The 25,588-nt window shown below is 40.3% G+C and overlaps 1 protein-coding gene across 4 annotated transcripts in view; it reads right to left on the reverse strand.

Annotated features, from left to right (window-relative positions):
* The window catches only part of TRIO (trio Rho guanine nucleotide exchange factor), a 248,434-nt gene that overhangs the window by 105,081 nt on the left and 117,765 nt on the right, over positions 1-25,588 (reverse strand). For all 4 annotated transcript variants that reach the window (XM_039549487.1, XM_039549489.1, XM_039549488.1 and 1 more), the window contains exons 12-18: positions 19,272-19,441; positions 18,189-18,363; positions 11,246-11,441; positions 10,484-10,650; positions 3,242-3,361; positions 1,642-1,833; positions 1,016-1,165 (exon numbers count right to left, since the gene is read on the reverse strand). In XM_039549487.1, coding sequence (XP_039405421.1) covers positions 1,016-1,165; positions 1,642-1,833; positions 3,242-3,361; positions 10,484-10,650; positions 11,246-11,441; positions 18,189-18,363; positions 19,272-19,441 — 1,170 coding nt within the window. The remainder of the gene's footprint in view (positions 1-1,015; positions 1,166-1,641; positions 1,834-3,241; positions 3,362-10,483; positions 10,651-11,245; positions 11,442-18,188; positions 18,364-19,271; positions 19,442-25,588) is intronic.

Below are 25,588 nucleotides of genomic sequence, written 5' to 3' on the forward strand. Positions count from 1 at the left end.
TGCTGAAGTGAAACCAAAAGCGCTAAAACAAAACCCGCCCTTAAAATACTAAGGCAAGGCCTTGAGAGCTTTCAGTCCTTGCCACTAAATTGCAAGCACTCAGCTCACCTGTATTCTTCATCTTAACATACATCAAATACGATGTATGGGCTGGCTGCCTCATTTTTAACATGCAAATTATGAAATGCTACTTCAAAAGGTTAGATAAAGGTAGAATGGTTTGATACAGTAACAAAGACACTAAGTCATTTCTCATACCATTTTAAAACAAAGATTAGTAATTCATGCCAGCTGCAGAAGGATCTATTAGGCAGTATACTTTGAGTTCTGTTAATATGTTTTTGCATGTTGTAATCTGCATAATGAGAACAGAAATGTTTTTAACAAAAAAGTTTTATTCTCTCAGTAGTCTTTCATCATGATGCTGGAAAATGCCTTTGATAACAGAGTTAGTTACACTGCTCTGCAAGCACATGCTACACATTTAATTCAGTATGATCAATAACCTTCTTCACTGGGACATTAGTTGGAACAAAAATCTTTCATTTATCTGAAGACTATTACACAAAACCCAACTACTCCCAGATGCTTGTCTAGCAATTTCCTCCTTCCGTACTCCACTGTAGTCCCAGTACATCTGAGAGCTGCTCTGATGCACAGGCAGCAATGGCACTGTGTGACTGTCACTCCTCTTCCAAAGCAGCAGCCTTTAAGCATTCTTTAGAGTGGCAGTGACTTCCAGTTCCTCTTCAGTCACACTGGGAGATCTGACATCTACTGAAGTTCAACAGGAAATGTATTTATAAAACTGGCTACAATTTTATGCACTTGGCAGTATTCTCTCAATCACTGTCACAAGCAGTTAACACGCCACTTCCCACATCTTTGCAGTTGGGGACATACCTGTAGTTTGGAACGGGCACTGTTGCTTTCCACAGCCACGTCAGCACTGTAAGAGCAGTTTGCCTGCATGCTTCCCAAGACACAGGAGACCACAAAAAATCCCCAACCTTACCTTCAGAAACGCTTCCTTCTGCTCCAGGTGTTTGCTTATCATGGGAGTAACATGATCTGTCTCAGAATTGGGACCCAGTTTGTCTGCTCCCCCACACCAATCTTCTTCTCGCTTATATTCTTGCTCCAGGCTCTCCAGCACACTGCACACCTTTCAGGAAAAAGGAGACCAATTCAGTAAGGCAAAAAATCAAAATTCAAGCCTCAAAAAAAGAAAACCCACCTACCCCTTACATTTACCCCCTAGCTTCTGACATGTTTTGACTGGGACTTAAGAGAAGGCAACAAACTTTGGCTGTAGGTTTGCAAGCACTGGCCTGCTTATGTGGAATTGCTCAGAGGCTGCCCCTAAAGTTGATCATCTTTCTCTGCCTCTGTGACTGCATAGGTCTGGATGGGCTTAAGTTATGACTGCAGAGGAAGCAACCTTGCCAACTTTCCCCCAAATTTTTCTGTGGACAAGCAGATTAAGCTGATTTCTCTCTGACTCCCACACAAAAACCAGAACTGGCCATCAAATGAGTAAATATAACCAAACCTCATCAACCATTTTTTCAAGTAATGCTATTTTATGCCATGCTGAGGAATTAACCAAGGCAGACCACAGATCACGTAGCATTTCTGTACCTGTTCAGAAGTTTTATAGAAGGCAACAGAGGCGTTCACAAGCTTGAGACGGTCCTCCATCTTCAGCATCAGCTGTTGCCAGTGGGAAGCGACCTTCTCTGCACACTCCCGGATCATATCCATATCATAGTGATTAGCCTGCAGCATTGCCTCTGCCTTCTGCTGAACCTGCAGGGCACTTTGATGTGTTTTCTGACAAGAGGTGAAAAGTCAGGAGTTCAGTGGAGCACTTGAGATCATTTCCTTGAAGACCTCAGAGCGTCACATTTCCACTGTGTCAATGACACTTCTATACACGTGCACAAACACCCATCAACTAAAAATGACTGTCTGATACTAGTTACTGTGTGACTTCTCTATGCAAATACAAAGGAAATAAATCCTGTAGAGATTTATCACCAAATCAACACTAAATAGCCGTTCTTAACAAATAATAACTGTCTAGCATTTAGCCACATGGGACATTATCTATGCTGCAGTGCATGTTGTTGTAATTATGAATTTCAGTTTGATTTTCTTTCCCTTCACAGTGAGGAAAAAGAAGATGAATTGGCATCTTATTTTGGCAATCTTTACAGCATTAGTTTCAGTCTTTTGCACAGCAGTAGTGAGCAGGCGTGCAGACCGATTAAAAAAAAGACAACTGTCTATTGAAAAATTTTTTTAACTGTATTTCTCTGTGCAGAGAAATACTTGCCTAAAATCAAGTAATATAAAAATATTAAAGGGTTAAATACTACTGTTATTGTATCTCAGTAAAGAATGACCCAGGAAACACAGAATTCTAAGCTTTCTAGTCATTTATTCTTAACTTGACTAACACCTAGAGGTCTCATGATTTTTGTACTTGAGAGTTACCAAAGCTCTCAAAATGAGGGTGCATATAATGCAAACTGTAATTAAAATTTTTTTAAAAAATCAAGAGAGGGGAAGCATAAAACTCTACCAAACAGGAAACAAACATTAAAGAGTTACTGCAAGGCAGAGTACTCCTGAAAATAGTCTACCCAAACAATCATAATATTGCTAATATTAGTACTAAGTTACTCAATAGTGCATGTAAATGAATAATACTGCACTTCAATCAATCTTAAGAACATTGCCTATTTTTTTGCAGCAATATGACCAATCCGGTAAGTTTAGTTTTAAGCCATGGCAGGGGACTGACACACCACCACACACAAGTTTCAGTGAAACCTACTCTGAAAACAAAAATGGAAACATTAAAGGATAACCTCAGAATACACAAAACTGATGCTTCCTGTTCCATTTATGCTTAACTTTTTTACATTGAGCATTACAGGTTATATTCTAGTAAAGGAATAACAAATGAAAACACTATTTTCAGCAAAATTGCTGTGAACAGCTATCACTTTACAAAGATGCAAAAAGACACTGAGATGATGTTCACCTGGAAACTGCAGCTTCAAAATGAATAAGAACAAAAAAAAAAAAAACACCTTCTCAGTAAGCATTTTCATCTCTCTGCCACGAGTTCAACAGCTTTTCCTAAACTAAAAATACTGTAGCATGAATCCAAGAGTGCTATTTAGAGAGAACTGTAAATACAAGACAATGGTCACTAAAATGGTGCTTTTACCTCTATTGCATGTTGAAACTGCTCATGCTCCCTCTGTAACTGTTCTGCCTCCTGCAAAGAGCTAGCAGTGATAAGCCCAGCATTTAACATTGACTCTCCATTTCGAATCCAGCCCAAAACCTGTAACAAAAGAGAAGACCATGAAATATACAATTCCACTGCTAACCAGCAAAAAAGCACCACTGTAGGGGAAAAAGCATTTAGGGTCACATTAGCACTGGAATCAATAACTAAATAATTTTTTAATTACATACTACAGTGAATTTTACATTGAATAAGCACAGTGAATGACATTGACTACAATTTCACTGAGCTAACAACTCGCAGCTTGCAGTCAACTACTACATGCTTGTGGTCTTAGTTCTCACTCTGAAAAAGGTTGTGCTTCTGAGTACCGTTTCTGTCACCTGAAAAGCTGGAACAAGTTACAAGCAATAGCTGCCTAAAAGCCAGTGTCAGTAATGTAAATTGAGGACATATAGCTTAGTAAAAAGTATGCACATAAGTTTGAATAGTAATGTTGAGAAAAATGTGACCATTGAGTGTCCTTCTAACTGCTTAAAGATTTTCATTTTTCAGAATGTGCCTTCTTTGACATGTCCACTGAAACTGGCAGAATCCCTGGCTAGGCAGAAGCCTCAGGAGGCCACCTTATACAGTCCTTATCAACAGCAGGAATATACAACTTTTTAGACCCCTCCCAAAAGACCTCCACCTTGTTCATTACTCAAGACTCCAATCTCACACTTTCACTAGACTTTTTTATCATAGTAAGTCTTTCAACTATCTCTTGCTTCAATTTTAGCTGATTTCATTTCTCCTGCCCACAACCAGGGACAAAAAAAAAAAAAGACAAGAAAGCAACAAAAAGCCAAACCAAACAAACAAAACCCCCAACATTTCCTCCCTCTTTGCATCAGCTTTGTTTTTCTCTCTCCTCTCTCCATCAGGAACATTATCCGCTTCCCTCCTTTAGACTCATCTTGTTGACCACAGTCTCTTCAATCTCTCCCATGTGAAGTTAGTTGCCTTATTTTTCTAGAACACTGCTCTTTTATGAGCTCTCTTCAGTTGATAACCATGACTGCAGTCATAATTTTTCAAATAATGAGTAAAATGGGACATAATTCAGGTTATTCACTGTCATCTCTACAACTCTTCCATGGAACTGCTGCCCAGCCAGTAATTACCCTTGTATTTATTCAGCTGATTATTTTTTCATGCTCTGGATTTTTCACTATTAAAACTCATATCCTTCTTAAAGCACAATTCTCCCATACATCAAGATAATTCTGAACTGTAATCCAGGGTCTTCTGATGAACTCAAACCCCTTTTCCAGCTTCTTTTGCCTTTAACTCCAAATTTAAAAGCATAATTTCTAACATGTAGATTTTCTGTCATGATCTAGCGGTATCCAAATACAGATAGATACAATTTTTTTTTCATATTTAAATCTGTTTTCCAATCCATTGAGTCTCTTAATAACTTTTGTTACTGAGTATGTTTTTTCAGCAAGTTATCATTTTTGGTAATGTAGTCTCATATGACATTCTCATAGTAAGTTAGGTCCAGACTGAGTTAAACTATATTAAAAGCTTTGATACTGCTTTTCCACCCCTCCCAGAAGAGCTGTTACACTGTCAGAAAAAAGAAAGGGAGGGTTATCAATGGAAAACTATGATTAATTAACCTATGTTAGCCTTTTCTCCTTTTGTCACTGTTCAAGTTTAATAAGCTACCTGGTTCAATATTTTTCCTGGGAGCTGTTTTAAACTAGCTGACCTATAATCCTCCCTTACGTAGTCCTTTCCTCCTTTTGAGAAGTAGATTAGGCTTAGTAGATTAGTTCCAGGCTTCCAGAATCTCATCCCATCTCCTGATGTTTGGAAACAATAAGCACTAATGTCTATGACATTATTTCAGGCAGTTTTCTAGGTATTCTAGAGCAAATTACTTTAGGCCCAGTTTAATTGAACTTCACCAGTGTTTTTAACTTTTTCCTACTAACTGATTTTAGACCTTTAACCACTGCTAATAAATATATTAACTAACAAATCAGTTAGCTCTTAACACTAAATATTCTCATCTAGTGATCCACACATGACACTACCGATTAATGCAGTAATGCACCAGGTTATTACTGAGTAACCAGGATGATATGACTGTACTTGCAGACTGGAAACACAGGCAGAGCCCAAGAAAATAACCTATTAAAACTCAGTTCCTCAAAACTGAAAGGCACACGTGGGTCTACATCCAAAGTATGCTCTGACGTGTCTGACAGCTTGAAGCAGCTGAGATCTAGCCACCCTGACACAACATCCACTCCCTCAAATCTGCACCACAATCTCACCCTCTGTCTTACACTTACCCAGACTGCGATATTGTTGTATTATTAATGCGGTTTTTCCCACTTCCGTCTGCACAATGAATAGCTAACAAGTTTTTTCCACCCTGATAACATGTATTTGAATTCTCCTATATAAATTCTGGAAGTCTGTAGAAAAGAGTAAGTCTACAGTGTAGAAGGGAGGGCATGATAGCACCTGCCAGACGTGTAACTAAGTGCAAATTCTGGTCCTCTGGGGAGACAGCACTGGGTCAGGTGCAGCCTTGCAAGCAAGGGGAAGATGGCTCTGGCTTTGGAACAACCTCTCCTACTGCAAAGGAGACACTTGCAGATCACAGCCTGGGGCACACGAAAGGGACGATGAAAGAAGCTGGGAGTTTCTAAGTTGCTAAGGCACCTGGGGATTGTCAACATTCAAGGGAGCAAGCCTGGGTAAGCCTCAGGAGCAAGAAAAAGGGCAGCTTCTGAGGGAAGCAGATGGGTCCAACAGACTGTAGATAGAAACTACACTTGGAGAAATAAATTGTCTGCAAGAACACAGAGACAGTCAATTCTTTTAAAATCCCTTTTTTATTTCTATTTTTTCTTACAAAAGTAATTCTAGGTTCCTCCTCTACCTTAAAAAGTGATTCTTCCAGGTACAGTGTAACAAAACACACCTTTTTAGGGTTCTTATACATCTAGCCTTCTTCAGAGAATTTTAACGAAGGAGAATGCTTAAGACCAATCAAAAGCTCCTCTTGACTTGGCATCCCATTATATACAGCAGAGACAGCTAGAACAGAATGTGCTATTTCAAACACAAAGACTTGCCCTCCTGCTTGGTGTAGGTCAGGGTGTAAGTGCACATGCTGGTGAAACTCACAGGAGGAAAATTTGCCAGCAGTACTTTCCCCGTCCCCCTGCTCTGACTCAAGGGGAAAATATAAGCACTAGTGAGTAAGGAGCCTATTCTTCTTCCAGGGGTGCTGCCTTCAGGGTTGGTTGGCATGTTCCCACCACCTCCCTGTCTGAGTGGATCACAACCCCCATCTCTCCCCTCACAGCCTTCAAGAGGCTAGAAAAGCATCAGTAGAGCATCAGCAAAAGTGTGGAAATGAAACAGAACTTGGGTCACTTGGGACACTTGAAAGGGTCAAATAGGTAAGTCTGTAGGTAAGTTCTTGATTTAGGATTAGTTTGTTGGACCTATTTTTGACTGTAACTAAACATGATCACAAGACAACCTGCTTCAGTCTGCTGTCCTAGCTATGTTTTCATATCCATATGGCACTACACAGAGTGCCAGCATACCCTTCCTGAGTAGTATTTTGGGATAATCAGAGCTCAAGCACCAAGTTGAAAGATCTCCTAGTGAAAACATAAAGCAGCTCCAGTTACTCTTGAGGGCAGAAGTATCTGTACACCATTGTACATACATGTATACATAGTTATATATCCAAGAATATACACCATGATCAGAACAGCAGACAATATTGCACTGAAAAGGCTTAATGAGCATACTGAAAGCAATTGGATTGGTTTTGGAGGTTGGTAGGGATTTTGACCTTAAGCAGAGTAAAGCACTGATTCCACAAAGCGAGTATGTGGGAGTGATTGCAGCAATAAGTAATTCAACAGCTGTATTTTAGGTGATTAATAAAAAAGGTTTGTCTGCCAAACAGACAACTGGAGTTTTGGATGAGACAGACATTCTCATAAATATTTCTCTGCCTCCACCTACTCATATGTCCCTGCCCTCTAAAAAAGTGGTCACACTTCCCTTTCCATGTTGTTTTCCCCACATACAGCTGTCCCTTTTTATTTCAGTCAGCATTCTCTTCCCCCTGTCTTCCCTGGTTTTTCTACACTGTAATTTTCTATCTGGTTTCTCCCTTTCTGTACCTATTACTCATCAAGCTGACAAGTAAATTCTTTGAAGGTTTTCTTTAAACCTCCGTTTGTCTTCCAGCTCTTCTGCTTCCTCCTATGCCACTTCAATGCCACTGGTACCATAGTTAAGGAAGAAGCAATATTGAATGTTTTTGTCTACTTTCTGCGCTTATTTGATCAAAATTCACTAAGCACCAAGTTTCACTTCCTAGTACTGAAGAGAATCTTTGCAAGTATTTGTCTAAATTCCTGCAGTTTTCCAGTCTAATCTCTTCACATTACTACAAGCTACATATTTTTAGGTATTTTATATAAACACATTTGTGTGTGTGTATGTGTGTGTGTGTGAAAATACAACAGCAGTAACATAGCTGTGGCAGGAAAAATTTAAATGGAAGTACTGTTTGAATTCTTGCTATGGAGACAGTATCCCATCTACATAATAAATATGCTTACACACAGCTCATCAACAATAAATCTAACAGAAAAATCACAGTAACTGAACAGGAAAACCATGTGTTCACTGCTTCAGGCAGCAAAACAGACTGAAGAGGAGGTTTACCACTTCATTTGACTCTCAGGTAAAGTACCTACTGTGACCTGCTGACTGATAAACTTTTTTCCAGTGCAGAAGAGACAGGAGAAGATCATGCTTCCTGACGCTTAATAAAAATTAAAATAAATCAGATATGGTTTTCTAAAAAGGCAACTGAAATCACAAAACTAGGAGTTACTAGCCTCAAAGCATTTAAGATCTCAAAAGAAATCCTATGAGACAATATACTAACATTCAGTTTGAGTTCCACTCAATTTTTAGGCCTCAGGCTGGGCAAGTATTGCAGGTGAATCTGTATAGTAAAATCTGGAAAAGTAATACACAAACCTTCTGTCAGCTACATGTTCATGTACGTTTGTTTGAAAATTCACACCTATTGTGGCATTTAATTCAACATAAAATCCCACTTGATAGAGGTGTGTTCTAGGAATATAAAACAGAATATGCTTTTTTCTTCCAAATCCCAGTCTACCAAGAAAAGACAGTTGGCTAGGTTAGTGTACTACCTGTACCTTTATTATAAGATAAACTTTTCCAGTCCTTTCTTAAGAATCTAAATTTGAGCTTCAGTTTCAGTCAGGGCTAGCAGTGGTTCAAAAAAGTGAGAAATTTCTTATAGAATGATCTACAAATCACATACGAAGTGCAACAGCGATATTCCCCTAAAATCCATGATGTTCATCATATGCCTGTTTCTGCCAACATACAGAACATTTGTTCCAAACACAGGTTTTAAACATGTGTGTCCTTCTTGTCACGTTTAACTTGCATACAAACAAAGCTAGTGGACCAAGGCCCTCACTTTATTGTGGGAGCATGCAATATAAATAACTATTTAAATAGTGTCTCTTTGAAATATTACCAAAGTTCTATATTCTGTTTTTTACTGAATACTATTTCAGTATCATGGAAATTAACCTTTAGTTTTTTTTACTAACCCATCCCAGCCAAACCCACTGATGTATCATAAAGGGATGAGAGTGCCTCAGCTGGCATTCACATTATTTCTTTTAATTTTTTCCTTCCTTTGCAGATGTGCACTCTTTTCCTTTACCCTCAAGATAACATGCAACAGAGTACAGAAACTATCCTGATGTGCAATCATTTTATCTCAACCATTGCTCGTGTGAAAGGAGGAATTTGTAATTTGCACTTACCAAGATGAGTAAGTGCTAAGGCAGATACAGCACCGTTCAGTAGAGTACACAAAGGCTTGAAACAGAACATCAGGTATTTGACTGATGCCTATATTGCACTGACAGCAGACAACTATTAGTTTTTTGCATTCCTTTAATTCAAGACCACACAGAAACTTTGCATCTGCTGCTGCAGAGCAACCAACCACTGCTTGAAAATACTTTGGGAACCTTCTGTTCACCTCTCCTAGTCTAGCTGGATCCCTTTCATACTACTCTGCAATTTGGGAGTTGTCATTCAGTCTCACTATGGGCCACAGTAATACAACAGACTATGGCAAACTTCTGTGATGCTGCCAAGTGTGAGCAAGATCAAAAACTCTTACCATTTCTAGTGTCTTGTTTCTTTTTTAAACTTTCACCTACTTCAGTGGCTTTGCCCACATCTCAAATTCACCAAAGTTTTAGGTGTTTATCTGATAAAGACCTCAAAACTTGCCACTTTTTTGGCAGGAGAAGCAAAACTTTGTTTCTCTTTTCGAGGAAAATAAACTATGTTGATACTATGTTATCATTATTTGTAGATGTTTCAAACAATAGACCAAGAAGTATTAGGTCAGTGTGCAGGAACTATGACTGAGCATTGTTATTCATCCCCATACAGATGGTAAAAGCACGAGTTTAACATTAGTTCAAATCACTCTACACTTCAAATATTTGACTGGTATCTACAGAATATCAGAATAGTTTGGGTTGGAAAGAACCTCTACAACCATCAAGTCCAACAGTTAACCCAGCATTACCAAGTCCACCACTAAAGCACGTGTCTCAGTGTCACATCTACGTGTCTTTTAAATATCTTCAGGGATGGTGCCTCTCTCAGTCCTGTTGCAGTGCTTGATAATCCCTTCAGTGAAGAAATTTTTCCTAATATCTAAACTTCCTCTAGCACAACTTGAGGACTTTTTTTCTTGTCCTATCACTTGCTACCTGGGTAAAGAATCCCACCCCCACTTTGATACGACCTCCTGTCAGGCAGTTTCAGAGAGTGATAAGGTCCCCCCCGAGATTCCTTTATTCCAGACTAAACATCCGCAGCTCCCTCAGCTGCTCCTCACAGGACCTGTGCTCTAGATCCACACAGCAAGATCGACCGGTGATGCGAGTTAAAAAAATGCACTTAATATTAACAGAGGATGAAGTTTCCCAGGTGATCAAAGTCATCCCCTGCTCCCAACGAAAGACTCTGTGCAGTAGGAGGTCATATCCCGCGTGTGTTTTTGGGAGCAGAGCTCCCCAAGGGAGCCAGGGGGCGGCGGGGCCGTACCTGCTTGACCTCTGCCTGCAGGTGGCGCAGCTGCACGCACTGCTCCAGGTGCTTGCGGTGCTGCTCCGCTGCCACGTCCAGCTCCTGCTGCTTCTCGTGCAGGAACTCCAGCAGGTCCTGCACGCGAGTGGCCATGTCCACGTCTCTGTCGCAGAGCAGCTCCACACCTGCAATCGGGACAGCCCCTTATGAATGACTCGCAAAGCTTCCCAAGACAAACAGCTCATTTCCACTGTTTTACACTTGATTTTCTAGTTGCTTCTCCAAGTTAAACCTAAGCCTTGGAGCATTTGCCTACATAAGTATAGGGGTTTGCACTCTTAGAAAGGGAAATGTGATTTTTTTAAAGTCTGATACTTACCCTACCTGACCATATACAGTGTAAAAGATCAATTGAAGGGGCATAAGGAACAAAAAAGGAAGACATTACTTGGAAGCTGAAAATCTTTGCTTGACTGCATTGATGCGATTACCTATAAAACGAATGCTTCCTTATTTACTCTAATTTTACTGACTTCCTGAGTGAAATCCCTTTCTATAAAAACTAAACACCTTCAGGTGTTGCCAACTCTGACAAAATTATGTGCCATAGTACCAGTATGTTCTCACAGACACAATTGAATGATTTGAGTTTAAAGGAGTCCACACGTCTCCAGCTTGCAGTTAACCAGCATCTCTGTTATTTTCACACATCCCATGGAGAGACAACTGGATAATTCTTACAAAGTCACTGCCCAGAATAGCATGAAGGAGCCATCTTACCAGATGCCTGCACTTCATTGACATACTGCAGCAGATCCTGCCCTTGGTGGATGACATCAAAGGTCAAGTTATTCATGGTCAGGGCTTTGTCTGCATGATGCTGGAGCCTCTGTTCTGCTATTGTAAGATCTTCAGTGTCAAAGTCATTCATCTGCTGAGAGAGCTCATCATTCCAAGACTCAAGGTCTGAAATTATCTGGGGGAAAAAGGAAGGAGACAATGTTCAATTACCCATTAGACAACAGAAAACAGTTTACTTCCAGTGTTGCACTGATGATGGAGATAGGGAATTCAAGTTGCTCACTGCTGATTGACTTCACTGATCAAATTTGACATGGTTCAGACACGGGCTGTCTTATCATTTATTTTAAATTTTGGCAAACAATCCAAAATAACCTCTTTGAAAACTGCTACAGTTCTTCAACCAATGCTTGCAACACTGTGGGTACCCCTGCCTAATTTAAGGTACTCCATCAACACATTACTGGTGAAACAGATGAAGTCAACATGTTTTTATCTCCACTTTTAAAGAAAAATGTGGATCTGGAACATCTTTTTAATTCTTCAAACTGCACCACATAATAATTCACACAGCAAGAGCCAGCTTAGCTTACAATTGTGCCAATCTTGACCCTTTTACAAGAAAGCCAGCTCTACCCTTCTGTGAGCGGGAAGCATCAGGCCACACGCACCTTTGACTTCTGCCAGACAACTGAGAAGCACACTTACCACAAAAGGCTGGGTACTCAGTGAATGCAGCAAAACCAAACAGCATACTTTATTACAATAGTACTGCAATGCCAGAACTAAATTTGCTTGCTGATATCTTTCAGCTACACTTCAGTTTTACACTTTAATTCTGGATTTTATTCTTTGCTGTAGGATGTCCAAAGAAGGGTAGCCAAAAAAGTTTTGGGGCCTTTTAACACATGTATCACAACAATAAGTTCTCCTTGTCTGTCCACACAAGTTGATTTTCCAAATCATATTGCAAAGCCTGTCTAAAAATGTAAAATTCTCCTTTTAATTAGGATACAAAACATGTTTTAAGGCTAACAGATAGTGCTTACAACCCCCATTATCAAAGTGGGTTGAGTTCATATGGCATGGATTTGATGCATCAGTTACTTCAAAAAAGTATGTCTAATACACTTATCCCTCGAGCCAATAACCAATTTTTTCCCAGAATTTTTAGCACAGTTTTGGCACCAACTATTGCAGTTCATTGGGAAAGCAAACATAGATATCAAGAACCAAGTATGGCTTAGTTCCAGTGTTATACAATTTCAGGAGTAGGACAAATTCATGTGAATGGTGCTAAATTACAGGAAAGTACCTATTTATGCATCAAGATACAACAGAAAGACTAAACGGGCATTAGCAATCAAGTATCCAAGTCCATAAATATTTAACCAAAGTCATTTGTTGTCAGCAAAAGAAAGATGCCACTGCCCCTTTTTCAAGTGGCTATAATAGCTCCAAAGTTAGTGAGACAGTCAAACAACCAGACATTCCAGGAAAAGAGGCCTTCTAGAAAAAAAGCACAATGGGGGAGATAGCAAAGTTAAATCATCTGTATAAAGCTTCTGTAGTTTGCTACAATCTCTCATGAAGGCTTTTTCCATTCTGCTCACATGATGCCATAAAAAAAATGGACACATCAAGCAATTAGTATTAACATTGTGGCACCAGTGAGTTCCTTCCTGTTTTAAAGGTGTTCTGCAAAAAATTTTACTTGATTCACTATATCTTCAAGTTTTGAACTATGTCATGATGGGAGGTATCGAACAATTTGTAGCTATTTGCAATCCCTAAACCTGCTCAGCTACCTCTGCTGAAGTGAAAACAGGCAGTCAGGGCTAACACTGAAAACAGAAAAGCTGATGGCTAAAGTATTCAGGAAGATAGACAGGACAAAGCTTTTAGCCACTGCTTGAAGCTCCTTTCATCTTCCATGTGCTCTAAACATCACACAATCTATTTAGGCATTATGAGTGAGTGGTTTTCCCTCTACCTCCCACAAAATCCTTAACAAGTTCCCTTCGTTTCCTTTTTACTTGGTCCATGCCCAACATGTCTTACCACCTCCCTCTGCTATTCATGTCCTTTTAAGTGACGTGAAATTTTAAAGAAACTTCAGGTTTTCCTGACAGTCCAGCCAGAGAAATTGCTTACTTTCAGCTCTTGTGCATCTCAGATCTGCTCTTCCCAGCTTCTCTCTGAAACTCTGTTCATTTATTATTAAAAGCAGTGGAGGTCATCTAATGTTTGTTTCTTCATAACATTCAAAAGTTACCCTGAAGAAATAACTGTAGCTGGACTTTGTCAAACAGAAATCCGAGCATTAAAGAAGGTTGCAAAACTCCACCATCAAAACACCATCTTTCCCCATCTTTCTAAACACCAGTATACAAAGGATTAAGATTTAACATGGCACATTTGCGACACTGTTTTACAAGCAAAGCCAGTCCATCTCCCTTCAGAACAGATGCCAAAACCTTCTCTCTTTTACTATTAACTGAGAATAAAGCAAAAAACACAGTAAGCTCACAATATGACACTGCTGTGGCTAAGTGTCAGTATTGTAATAATGGAATAGACTGTAGTCACTAGCTCCTAAGATTCACTTTACTTGATAGGAAAAACAACTAGTTTCAAGAGGTCAAAACTGTGTGTAGCCTCAGCCAAGAGGGTTCAGTGATAGTGCCTCCAAAGAACAGCCACGAACAGCCAGTAAGAATTATAGCTTTTCCCATGCTCTCTCATACAACCCCATGCTTAAGATCATGGCACACACATTGTTTAAAGCAGCTTGAAACACTCTGAACAAGACCAATACATTGCCTTTTCCCTTCAAAAGATCAGGATGCCCACGATTCAAATAAATAATGGCAGCATGTTTCCACACTGATTCAAAAGGTAAGTAGTCAATGACAACCACAGCGAAGTTTCCTAACAGGGGCAGTAATCCTCATATTTTTTCAGCAGTAATTAGGTGGTGCAAGGTGGTCTATTTCAGCCATTGCACCCACTGCAAATCTGAGGGCAGAGTTAATGTAAAAATAGCATTCACTAAGCCCTCTCTGCCCACACTCTTCAGTGCTTCCCCTAAAGTTCTGCTTTACAGACAATACTTTTAGAGCAAGTAGGCTTGCTTGTAAAGTTTTGTCAAGACAATCAGCATTAAACAAACAGAACAAATGACTAATAGACATCTAAAGTAACAACAACAAATTCATACTGCTCTCAGGAAATGGACATTCCAGCATAAACACAGGCTAACAATTTACCATAGCATGTGTTCAAGAAGTTCTGAGTGCAGATCCTGAGCTGCTTGACATCCCTATATTCTATTAAATGTAAAGGTAACACTGACAGGAAACAAGGCAGGGTATAATACAGAAGGGATGCAGACTCTTTCATACTGAGTGGGGAAGAAATAAAGAACTGCAGGTCTCTTCTCAGAAGTGTTTAACTACCATTCGTGGTACCGAGTGATCACCAAGACCTGGAAAATATTATGTGCTGGGGAGAAAAAAAAAGGGAAAATGGGAAAGGGAGAAGAGTTAGGTTTCTGTGATATCCCAGCATTTTGCATCCTTGTCTTTTCAGCAGTGTGATTTAACAGGCATCTTGTAAGTATGGTCCAAAAATAGAGTTGAGATAAAGCTGTGAGCTGAAAAGTGTGTGGTATGCTGTGTGTAGAGCCCTGGCACAGGCCTCAAGGCATGTAAGTTACAGACAGGCAAAAATGCACAGCCACAGATGAGACAAACACATTTCGGACTGTATACTTTGCCATCAGCATTACCATCCCACTGGCTGGGTTCACACACGCACCTTCCTCATGCTACTAATCACACTAGCAAGGGACTCTTCACCTACATTATTTTGCTCATTCTTTCCTTTAGTTAATACAGGCATTTACAAAGGAGTCCCTCAAATAGCTCACAAACAATGGCACTAAAAATCATGCTGAGGATAGAGAAGGTCAAGTTTATATGCCAAGAGCAAGGGGCAAAACAGACACTACTGCAGTTATATCAATTTCAGAAGAGCAGGAGTATCTGAAAAGTTGTAGAATAAAAGAAACAAAGTATTTCATCAGCAAATAATAAGGGAAGAATGAGGAGAAGAAGGGAATTAACGCTGCCAGCAAATCTCACCACTGTCCCCAGAAGCACAGCTGCATGGTATGATCCTGCAGTGCCAGGGGAGCCCTTTGTCCCATTTTAACCTGTGTAATTTTGCTAGCAGTAAGAGAAGCTAGAAACACTACTTGCCTTCGAGAAAAGCTGTCCTCACAGGATGCTCCCCTGAATGAACTGCCTCTACAGCCAAGTCTTAATTGACTGGACCAGTCACACAAAATCCTGGAGGAAGGAGAAGGTCAAAACAAGGTCTGCAAATTCCTAGCTGGCATCTGGCTCCTCCTCATTATCAAGTTACTTCAGCTGAGCTTCTGCTTTCAAACAACTGACCTGGAACTAGTCCCCACATTTTCTTCCTGGAAGTTTCCGAACAGATGTCTGCCTTCAGGGAGAGGGAAAAGAGACGTGTGTTTTGCTGAGGAAGCAGAGAAGGCATGGTACAGAGACAGCAAAACAATCAACATTTTGCTGAAGTCACTCTGCAGCCAGGGCCATTTTCTTTTCTGAAGGACTCTCCATCAATCTAAAATAAGCATTATTTTTATTTCCAAGCCATAGAGACAAATTATACCAACTCTTTCAACAAGGCAACTTTGCTTTATGTTGTATGTGGCAAAATGCAAAGTATGCAAAGTGTCAGGTTTAGAAAAAGCAAGACCTGTCAAGTGTGTGCAGCTTTGGGCACTACAATATATAAAAGACATTAATCTACTAGAGAGAATCCAAAGGAGGGCCATGAAGAGGATGAATAGTTTGGAGGGGAAACCGTATGAAGAGCAGCTGAGGTCACTTAGTCTGTTCAGCCTGGAGGAGACTGAGGGGAGACCTCATTGCAGTTACAACTTCCTCACAAGGGGAAGTGGAAGGGCAGGTACCAACATCTTCACTCTTGTGACCAGTGACTGGACTCAAGGAAACAACATCAAGCAGAGCTAGGGGAGGTTTAGGTTGGATACTAGAAATGGTTCTTCTCCCAGAGGGTGGTTGGGCACTGGAACAGGCTCCCAGGGAAGTGGTCACAGCACCAAGCCTGACAGAGTTCAAGAAGCATTTGGACAACACTCTGAGGCACGTGGTGTGACTCTTGGGATGTCCTGTGCAGGGTCAGGAGTTGGATTTGATGATCCTCATGGGTCCCTTCCAACTCAGTATATTCTATTCTATGATTCTATGAAGTTAGGGTTTGCAGCTTTCTGATGCAAAATCCTATGGGCAGCACCACTTAATAGTACCAGAAGTACTCCTACCTATATAGATGCTGTGCTGCACTGAAGGACTAGAACACATCTGCAAAGCAGGGCTCCTGCAACCAGCCTTTTGCTATTGTAGAATCCTGGCTTATGTAACCTACAGCACAGAGCAATCAACTTAATCGTGAATGTCACTCAAACCTTTATCCTAATTCTTCCATTAATTTTCTTGGTATGCATTGCCCCACACAGCTGCCAGTCCCACAAAAAAAGTGTTCTGAGAACATCTCACAGACATCGAGCACTGTTGATCACTCCTGCAAAGGTTGTAGGCATTTGTGAGACAGCTACTCTCACATAGCCAAAGGAGAAAACTTTACAGATCACTGTGAATTGCAAAATTGAAAAAAAACCCTTTTTGGTCTTCCTTTACACCAGAGTTGTTGTTACTGTAAAGCACACACTCTCACTTCCTCTACGGGTAAGGATCAAGAAACTGTGTCTGTCTATTCCTGCACTGCACCTAACAATGTGCTTAGCTAAACCAGACTTCAGCCATGACATCAAATCCTGATTTTCAGAAAGGCGAAAAAAAACCCCAAACCAAAACACTAAAAACCCAAGATGCTATCACTAAAAACCTGTGAAGCTTTCTGCCGACTGCCTCTCTACCTCACATTCATAACCAACAGTTGCAGCTTTTACCACATACAAGCAAAAGGGTAAAATTATCACTCTAACTCCTGGTTTTGAGAATCTCAAGAGTCATGTAAGTCCTTATATACTCAAATGGGACCATTTACCAATGGATAACCCTGAACCTTATGAGGCACCAACTTATTTCAGTCACTGTGTACAGCACTAGTAGTTTTACAAAGTCACAGGAACTTAGCTGAAGCTTTGTAATGCAACTCTGCTAACCTAAGCTCCCTGTGGAGCTTCACATCTGTTTGTACACATGTTCCTGCACACACACACAAACTTTTCAACTGATAAGCTACAACTCTCCTTCACAGTTAGGACAGGCTCAAGAATTCTTGAAGTTTTGCAGGGGTGCAGCACTACAACTGCTATTGAATTGTTTTCAGAGGTGGAAAAGAATTTATTTTTAAAAAACGACAGCCCATAGAACATTCCCAATGATTAAGACAGAATTCCAAATACCACTTGCAGCTGCCAACTAAAAAAAAAAGACTGCTGATTTGGAAAAGAAAAATAAGAGGGGCGTTTTTACAAAACACCAGTTTAGAGGGTTTGTACGAAACCAGCCTGCAAGTCTTACTCATATTAACTGCAGGCATACTAGTTATATCAAGGCAGTTTGATATTCAAACTAAACTTACCAGATGAAGCAACTGATGCATCATGATTTTAACACACATTTGCTTAAAGACGCACTGAGAGCCAACCAAAAAGCTCAGCTCTGCTGAGCACTGAGGTCTTCTGACACTTTCACATACAGGACAAAAGCCTTAGTTCAGGTAAGAATTAAGTCTATCGGTCATTTGAGCCACATGCCAGTGCAACTCCACAATCTCAGCATAAACATTCCCACACAAGAGGAGAAGTGTGTGCAGTGCAAGTCTGAAAGCAAACACTCACATCTATTGCATCTCTTTCAAATATGCGGAGCTGCAGAAACAGCTCAAGTTTGATCTTGCGTTCTTGAAAAAGCTCCTCCATCTGAGACTGGGCCTCATCCAGCTGCTGCAGGACTGTCTCTATATGGTTGATCGAGCTGTTATGGGGGGTCTTGTTACTAGAAATGGCAGAATCCCTATTCAAAGTAGAGAGAGGGGAAGGGGGAAGAAAAAAGAGCATTATTGAAAAAAACCTCCATACAATCTGGACGCTATACATGACCACAAGATGTAAGCCTGCTTCAGATAAGGTTGGTGCAAGCCACATTGCATGAAAGCTAACTGTACATCCTTGTAAATAAAAAGCCAAACTGTGTTCTAGTACTTAAAAAAAAATTAAGAAATTATTTACTTTCATTTTTTTCCCAATTCAGCATGTAAAGACATTCTGTTTACAGGAAGGATAAAATTTGAAAGCCAGAGACAAACGCTTCCACTGTGAAAAGGAAGTAGCATATGATAACTATTTACTTTACTGAATCTTCCTGGCAAGGAAAGAAAATCAAAATTAGCTAATTTTAAAAAATGACTTAATCTTTTACCTGAGTATAAAACCTGAAAATTCAGACATGTTAATCTCCTGCAGCAAACAAGACATGTACCAGAGCAGCTGGGAACCAAATTTATTTATTCAGATAATTATTGAATGAAATGGACACAAACTTGGCTTTTACGACAGTGAAGTTACTCATCAGTCTGCAAAACAAATTCAAGTGTCTCTTTATAAAACGGCTGCTGCTCAGAACTCAAAATGCTGTGGAGCCCTGCACGTCAGACTACAAAAACACCTAATTGCTTCTATCAAAAAGGTAGCTTATGTCAACAAAATCTCCTTCTTGTGGCAGCAGTGTTTAGAAGCTGAGCTTCCTGTAAATAGAGGTTTAGAGACCATCAGTACAGCATGAAAGATCACTGTAGTCCTAATATTTACAAGTTTTATTTATAGATCATATCTTTTACTCATCATCTCTACCCTCAAAATAGAAAGAGCCTCACAGAACATCAGCAGAACAACAGGAGAGATTTAAATAAAAATCTGTTTTACCTTAGTTGCTGTATGAGATCTTCGCCTTCTTTTATGACATTGACTGTAACCTGCAGAGTGGTCTGTTGCTGTTGACCAAAACGTTTAATCAGGTCTTGGACAGCCTCCACAGACTCAGCATAGACATCATCAAGCAGTTCTTTCTGTAGCTCTTCAAGCCACGTCCACAGCTAAAGGAGAGGGGAAAAAGCAAGAAACATAAGCCCAAGGATCAGGCAGTCAACTATTCTGAATCAATCTCCCTGGACAAGAGAAAACAGACTGAGGTGGTAGGGAAAAAGAGGATTTGTTTTTCTTCATAGAAAAATCCCATCCTCATATTAATGAAAACAAGCCTTTGTTTCAAAAAAGGTTTTTGCTTCTTGGAAATACCAGGAAAGCTTTATCCGTGTTGCTAAGTCACCCTTTCTTCCCCATTTTCCTTCTAGAGAACTGAGCGTATCCGACTGAGCAGCACAGAGTTCATAGTGAGAAACCCATCTGCAGCTCTGCGCGAGAGTCCCTGGGAGAGAAATGCTATGGTAACACTCTCCGAGAGAAGGGAGGAAGGAAGGAAGGAAGGAAGGGAGATGTATTGTAGCCACCATCAAATTTGCACTGCCAGGCTGACACTGCACACAGAGAACATAACACTTTTCAGTGGCCTTCAAAAAAAGGAAAAAGAAAGGGAATTTCAGAAAACAAAATAGAGAGACAAATCAGATATGAGAAGTTATTGTCATCATGATGGTGGCTGCTCTCCTGATTTCAATCTCACACTGTAACAAAAAAAATCATCATAAGCAATTCTACCAGTTAATTCAACATTCTTCCTCCCTGTGTCACACGTGCACATATCCCTGCTCAAAAATGCCCATTCACTGCAGCTTACACAAAACCCCCGTGGTATATGCTGGACAGGTATCACTGCTGGTCACGTGAAGAACCCTGCGGCGTTCTTTTCCACAATTTCATGATGGAAACTGTAGCATCCTAAGCTCTGCGTGAAAGTCACTCATCAGCAAACCATCAGCCATCTATTGTGGAACTGAAAAAAAGCAGCAGGAGCACGGCTGTGTCCTGCAACACTCCCATGAGCAGCACCAACATCACACTGGAACAGCTGCTCTCACAGGAAGCATTCAAACCCGGTCCCTCCTGTCTATTTTACTATTCCATCCCGAATGCTAGAATTCCAAGAACAAGAGTTTGTTTTTTATCCCAAAAGAGTAACTCTAATCAAAAGTATTAAGGTCTTTTGATGACATTTCAATCTCTCCTTTTGAAAATTTTAGAGATTTGTTGAATCTAATTAAAAGGTTAACATTGTTAAAATATGTAACTAAACAATCAAAACTGGCTTAATTTCAAAATCTGAGAAACTCAAATGTTTTCTTTATTTCTTTGCTAAAAGTTTTCTACAGAAATAGCCATTTCATGCTGCTGTTTGTATATGTATGTTCTGGTCATAAAGGTTTCCTAAGTACTACATTAAAATAGAAAACTCAGTGAATGATTCCCGATCTTGATTAATTAGTTCCTTTGAAACTTTTTTTTAAAATCAAATGCTAGTTTTGGTATCTCATAGCTTTACATGTCTTCTTGTAGGTTTTGAGTAAACCAAGCTATAGGCTAAGTTTTCACAATTGGGATGAACTAATGGGATTTAACTAGACTTTTTTCTACAAATCTACTACCCCCTCCTCCCCAAACCAGAACTGTCCATACACAGTTATTCTGACTACTCATATGCTTCAAAGACAATGCTTGTCACAAACCTGAATGCAACTCCACAGTTGTAAACACCACAAGCTCAAGGCACAGCGGTCTTTCTTACTGAAAGGGGCACAAATCAACAGAACTTAACAAGTGGGTCAGAAGCACTCATCAACATTCATTCCAGCATAACCCAATGCAGCATCCAAATGGTTTTTTTCCAAATGTGTACTTTGGAATGCAACTTTAACTGGGAAACAAATGAAACTTAAGAGCAAGAAGCCTGAAAATACAACCTGAAAATTTTACTCAATGCCTAGAGGACATGAATTTATTCCTCTCTTGGCTTGTGAAGTTTATGCCTAAGCTATAAAAATAGGGCATCAAGTCAGAGATCTTCCAAGTGAGCTGGTGTGTACACAGAACCAGTACAGCTTTCAACTGTGCAGATACAGACATTTGACAGCAACACTTTGCTGCTTACTGCAATGTGCTTGGTGCTGGCTGGAAGACCTCTACGTGCTTACATACACTCCATGCTTACTGCACTGCCTACAAAAGGCCAAATCTACACAGGTATTTACTACAGAGAAACTGGGATTAAATAATTTTGAGTCTTTCAGACCATATCAAGTTTGCCCCATAGGTCCCTCAGAAGTACTTGTACTGCAGCTGAAGACAGGTCTGAGAGCCACTTCAATTTTTAACAACATGCCTTCTGCAGCTGTGTCAGACCTCTACAATACACCTCATCTCTTCATTTCTTATTCTTCACATACACTTTAGCCACTTCCATAACTGGGCGGAGATCTGGCAGAAGCAACAAAACCTACAAGCGCTTGACTGGTGAGGTGAGGTACTGTGCACGCGAATAACTCCCTCAAGCTCACCCTGGATGCTGGAGACCAAGCCAACAGAGGACACGAAGACCTTTCCCTCTGCAGAGCCAGTTCAGGGTAACACACCACCTGCCTCGAGCAGAAGGACACGGGCACCAGCACAACCAAGTGTTACACTGGCTGGCTTAGTGCCTGGTCAGCATGGCATCACTATAAACATAGTATCTGGCCCCCAAGGTACTCAAGGGCTCAAAAATACACTGTGTTTGCCCAGCCCATGAGCTGAACTGTCCACCTCTTGGGAAGCAAAAACATTTTATGAAAAGCGCAGAGAGAGAAGGAGAGTAATTAGTATGCATTACTTGCCTAGCTGTGATTCATATGCTGTTGAAAGCGGAACAATTTAAGCCATTTTTGAAGTGACTAAACAGCTCTGTGACACTTCCATAGCAAAAGTTCCTTTAATACGTTACCAAACAAGCTTTTTCTTTTTTCCACCAAGTAAGTTTGTGACAAACATCTTCCTCTCAAAATAATCTAGGTGTTTATAAACAAAAGTTATAATAAAGCCACCACAGATGAATAAAACTGTGAGGTTATTAAAGCTGGATAGAAATTCATGCACTGTACTGAGAGAAGCTTAATTCTTAATGGGTGGCAGTAGCCAGCTGGCTCCTCTGCAGCTTTCAAACCAGAACGAGCCCTGGATATACTGGAAATTACATAAATTACCTTGTTTTCAGATACAAAATTAAGGCTGAAGACTGTACAAGGTTGCACAGCAAAGCCAAAAGAAAGCAAACAGTTTACAGCAGGGGGTGAACAGAGACTAGAGCTTACCCATACATGTTCATCAGTGCAGAACTACAGATTTTACAGTGCAATGACTTTCTGAAGTAACACATCATTCCATAAAAGAGAGCTTGGCAACAAAAATCCAGTGGGGAAAAAAATCACAAACTCATCATTAAAAAACTATTAACTTTCTCTCGGTGTGAACTTTTGAGCAACTTCCAGTCATGTTTTTTTCTATTCTTTGTAAGAGAAGTAACATGAAGATCCCTAAACAAACTATCAAGTCCTGTGATCTCGGTAAGAACTTTATCCAGCGGCAAGACAGCTCTAACATACAGTGAGAAAACTGCATACATAACTCAATCCAGTCACAGAAGGAGGTTCTTCTCCTCTTTTCATCTGCTCTTTGCATCTTATCAGAATTAAAATTGGAGAGGGAAATAAAATTCTGAATCCCTGACAGGCAAATGTTTCACTCAGCAGATTTTTTTCTTGATCTAAATATAGCACAGACTAAGAAACATCTGCTTGAATGAGCCTGCATCCTGTACTACCTCTTTCCTAAGTTCTTGGGAGCATGCCATTAGTCACTGAGATGGTATTATTTCAATTGTCTGCAACATCCTGGAAGTTTCAGTGTTTCCATCATGGGCCTCTATCCATTTAAGTCCCATCTCTGTAATCTCCTGAAAGACTGCAGTTAAATAAGACCCTACTGTACTTTGCTGAATATAAACAGAGAACAATTATTTTTGAGTAAATACTTTACCCAAGAGCACAGAGTTATTTTATTAGGGTAAAATATCCATCGCACTCTTTCACAATTTATTTTTTCATTTTTATAATAACAGCTTTTGGATTCTCAGTCTGCCTTTTCAGTAGGCTCAGGCAAAGAAAGGCACACGGTTTCTGTGTCTAAAAACTGCAAATTCCTCTTTCTGCCCCCGCCCCCCAGCACATTGTTGCAGTATGTGCATTACCACAGACACAGTTGTTGAAGGAGCTATTATTTGTACAGGGCCAAGTGTTGCAATACTATTCCCTAACAAGTATGTCTAGGCATAGAAAGGGGCTCTGTGTGTATGTCTGCCTGTAAGCTTTGGCTTTCAGGATATGCAGTGGACAAAGTATGCATCTTTTTAAAAACAAAAACCTTAAAATGTTAAACCCCCTGGAGTTTGTCTTCCAGGGTCTTTCAGTAGCATTTAAGATGCTAAATGCCTGCATTTTTTTTTTCATTAAATATAATTACCTTTAAAAGCTTCAAATACCCCTATCTATTGTATGGTTATAAAGGTATTAATTTCCAATTCAGAAAGTCATCCTTGCAGCAAAACCAAGTTTCCCACATGTTCACAAAATTACATCAACTACTGTTAATATTTGCCTGCTAAGACTACCCTATTAACATTTGCCCTATTTCTTAACTGAACAAGAGAAAAATGTCTATACATAGCTTAACAGAGCATAAAGGCCTACTTCTGCCTCACTTTTGTCAAGCACTTTGTGCTATTTCAGTAACACTTGGACTTAAATTTCATCCCTTTTTCCAAGGAAGGGAGCTACCAGGATTGAAAAACTCAAGAGAGAAGAAAACCTGTGCTGGGAAACTAAATTGCAGTCCTACCAGCAGTAAGCCACTACACACTTGAGTGTGCAGCCACTGGAAGTGTTTCTCATTTCAGATTTAAAAGTGTCCTCCAGAACTTTCAGACTCCAGATGAGCAGCGAATCAAAATACTGACCAGAGTGCACTTTGTATCTTTTGCCAGACCTGTTACATTGACCACTGCTGTGCTATAATGACACAATAAAAACATTGGAGATGCACAAGCCTGAAGGATAAAGCCTTTTACACTTAGATAGCGGCATCCAAAAGATGCTCTGCTGCCTGGAAACAGCAAGCAGAGGAGAAAGCAGCCTTTCTGTGACGTGCAAATTTAACCTGTAGACCACCAGCACAAAGATCAAACACCCAGGAGGGACAAGCAACCAAAGGAGCAGGGCTGTCATCTTGATGCCTTACGTTTTAACCTTTATATTTTTCAGATTCTGTACTGCTTGGTGTGTGACTCTGAAAGTTTCTTGTGGCCTGTTAATTTCTGCTCTCATGCTGGGTGGACATGGCAGGGCCTCTCCAGGCCTGCTTTTCAAGGACACTTAGACTGTCCTGGGCAGAAGAGTATAAACCAAAGAGCCTTTAAAGGGGGGTAAGCTGAAGGGAAAACTGAAGCTTTAATTGGAGAATTAACCCTGCTATGCAGATGAACTAAACCTATAAAAGAGTGAAGAACTTGTGACCTGTTGTCCATCTTGGGGTCCAGTTTGAGAATGGATTCGGGCTCCCCAGGGTGTACCTTTGAAGGCCTTTCAAGTGAGTGCCTCTTTTGTTCCCTTGCTCCTGTCTGGTCTCTGTTTCTGGGAGGCCTCTCAAGGCATCAATCTCAGGGTCTACCTCGAGATGAAACAAATGCAAGGCTGTGCGAGGGACACCCTCCTACACTGGGCAATGCAGAGGAGGGCACATATCCAGGAGTGAGTTGTGAGACAAAGTGAAACCATTATCAACAAGCTTTTTTGAATCAAATGCACATGCCTCATAGGTAGATGTGAATGAATGGGCAGCACTGTGGCCAGAGCAAGGCCTTCTCTGCCTTCCCATGCACTGGCATCCTCAAAATGATGCCACCTTCCTTCCAAAGCTTGCACAGACTACTGTTTCATTACTTTGGTAATGAAGGCCTTGTATCTGAAAACCTAGCCAATTCCCCTTCCCCTCTCTTTGTTTCAACCTCAGTCTACTCTAGAGCAAAGTTTAGTCTGAGTAAGTTGAAAAAAGAAGAGACGTGTCTTCTAGTAACACCATTAAGCACATTGTGTATACATAAAAAGCGCTCTGAGCTATTTTACAATCGACTTGTCAGAATACACACAAAAGGTTATATGCAAAAAAGCAACAGGCTCTTAAGAGATACTCTCTTCCACATA

Source organism: Corvus cornix, chromosome 2, assembly GCF_000738735.6.
Source record: "Corvus cornix cornix isolate S_Up_H32 chromosome 2, ASM73873v5, whole genome shotgun sequence".
NCBI classification, from domain to species: domain Eukaryota; kingdom Metazoa; phylum Chordata; class Aves; order Passeriformes; family Corvidae; genus Corvus; species Corvus cornix.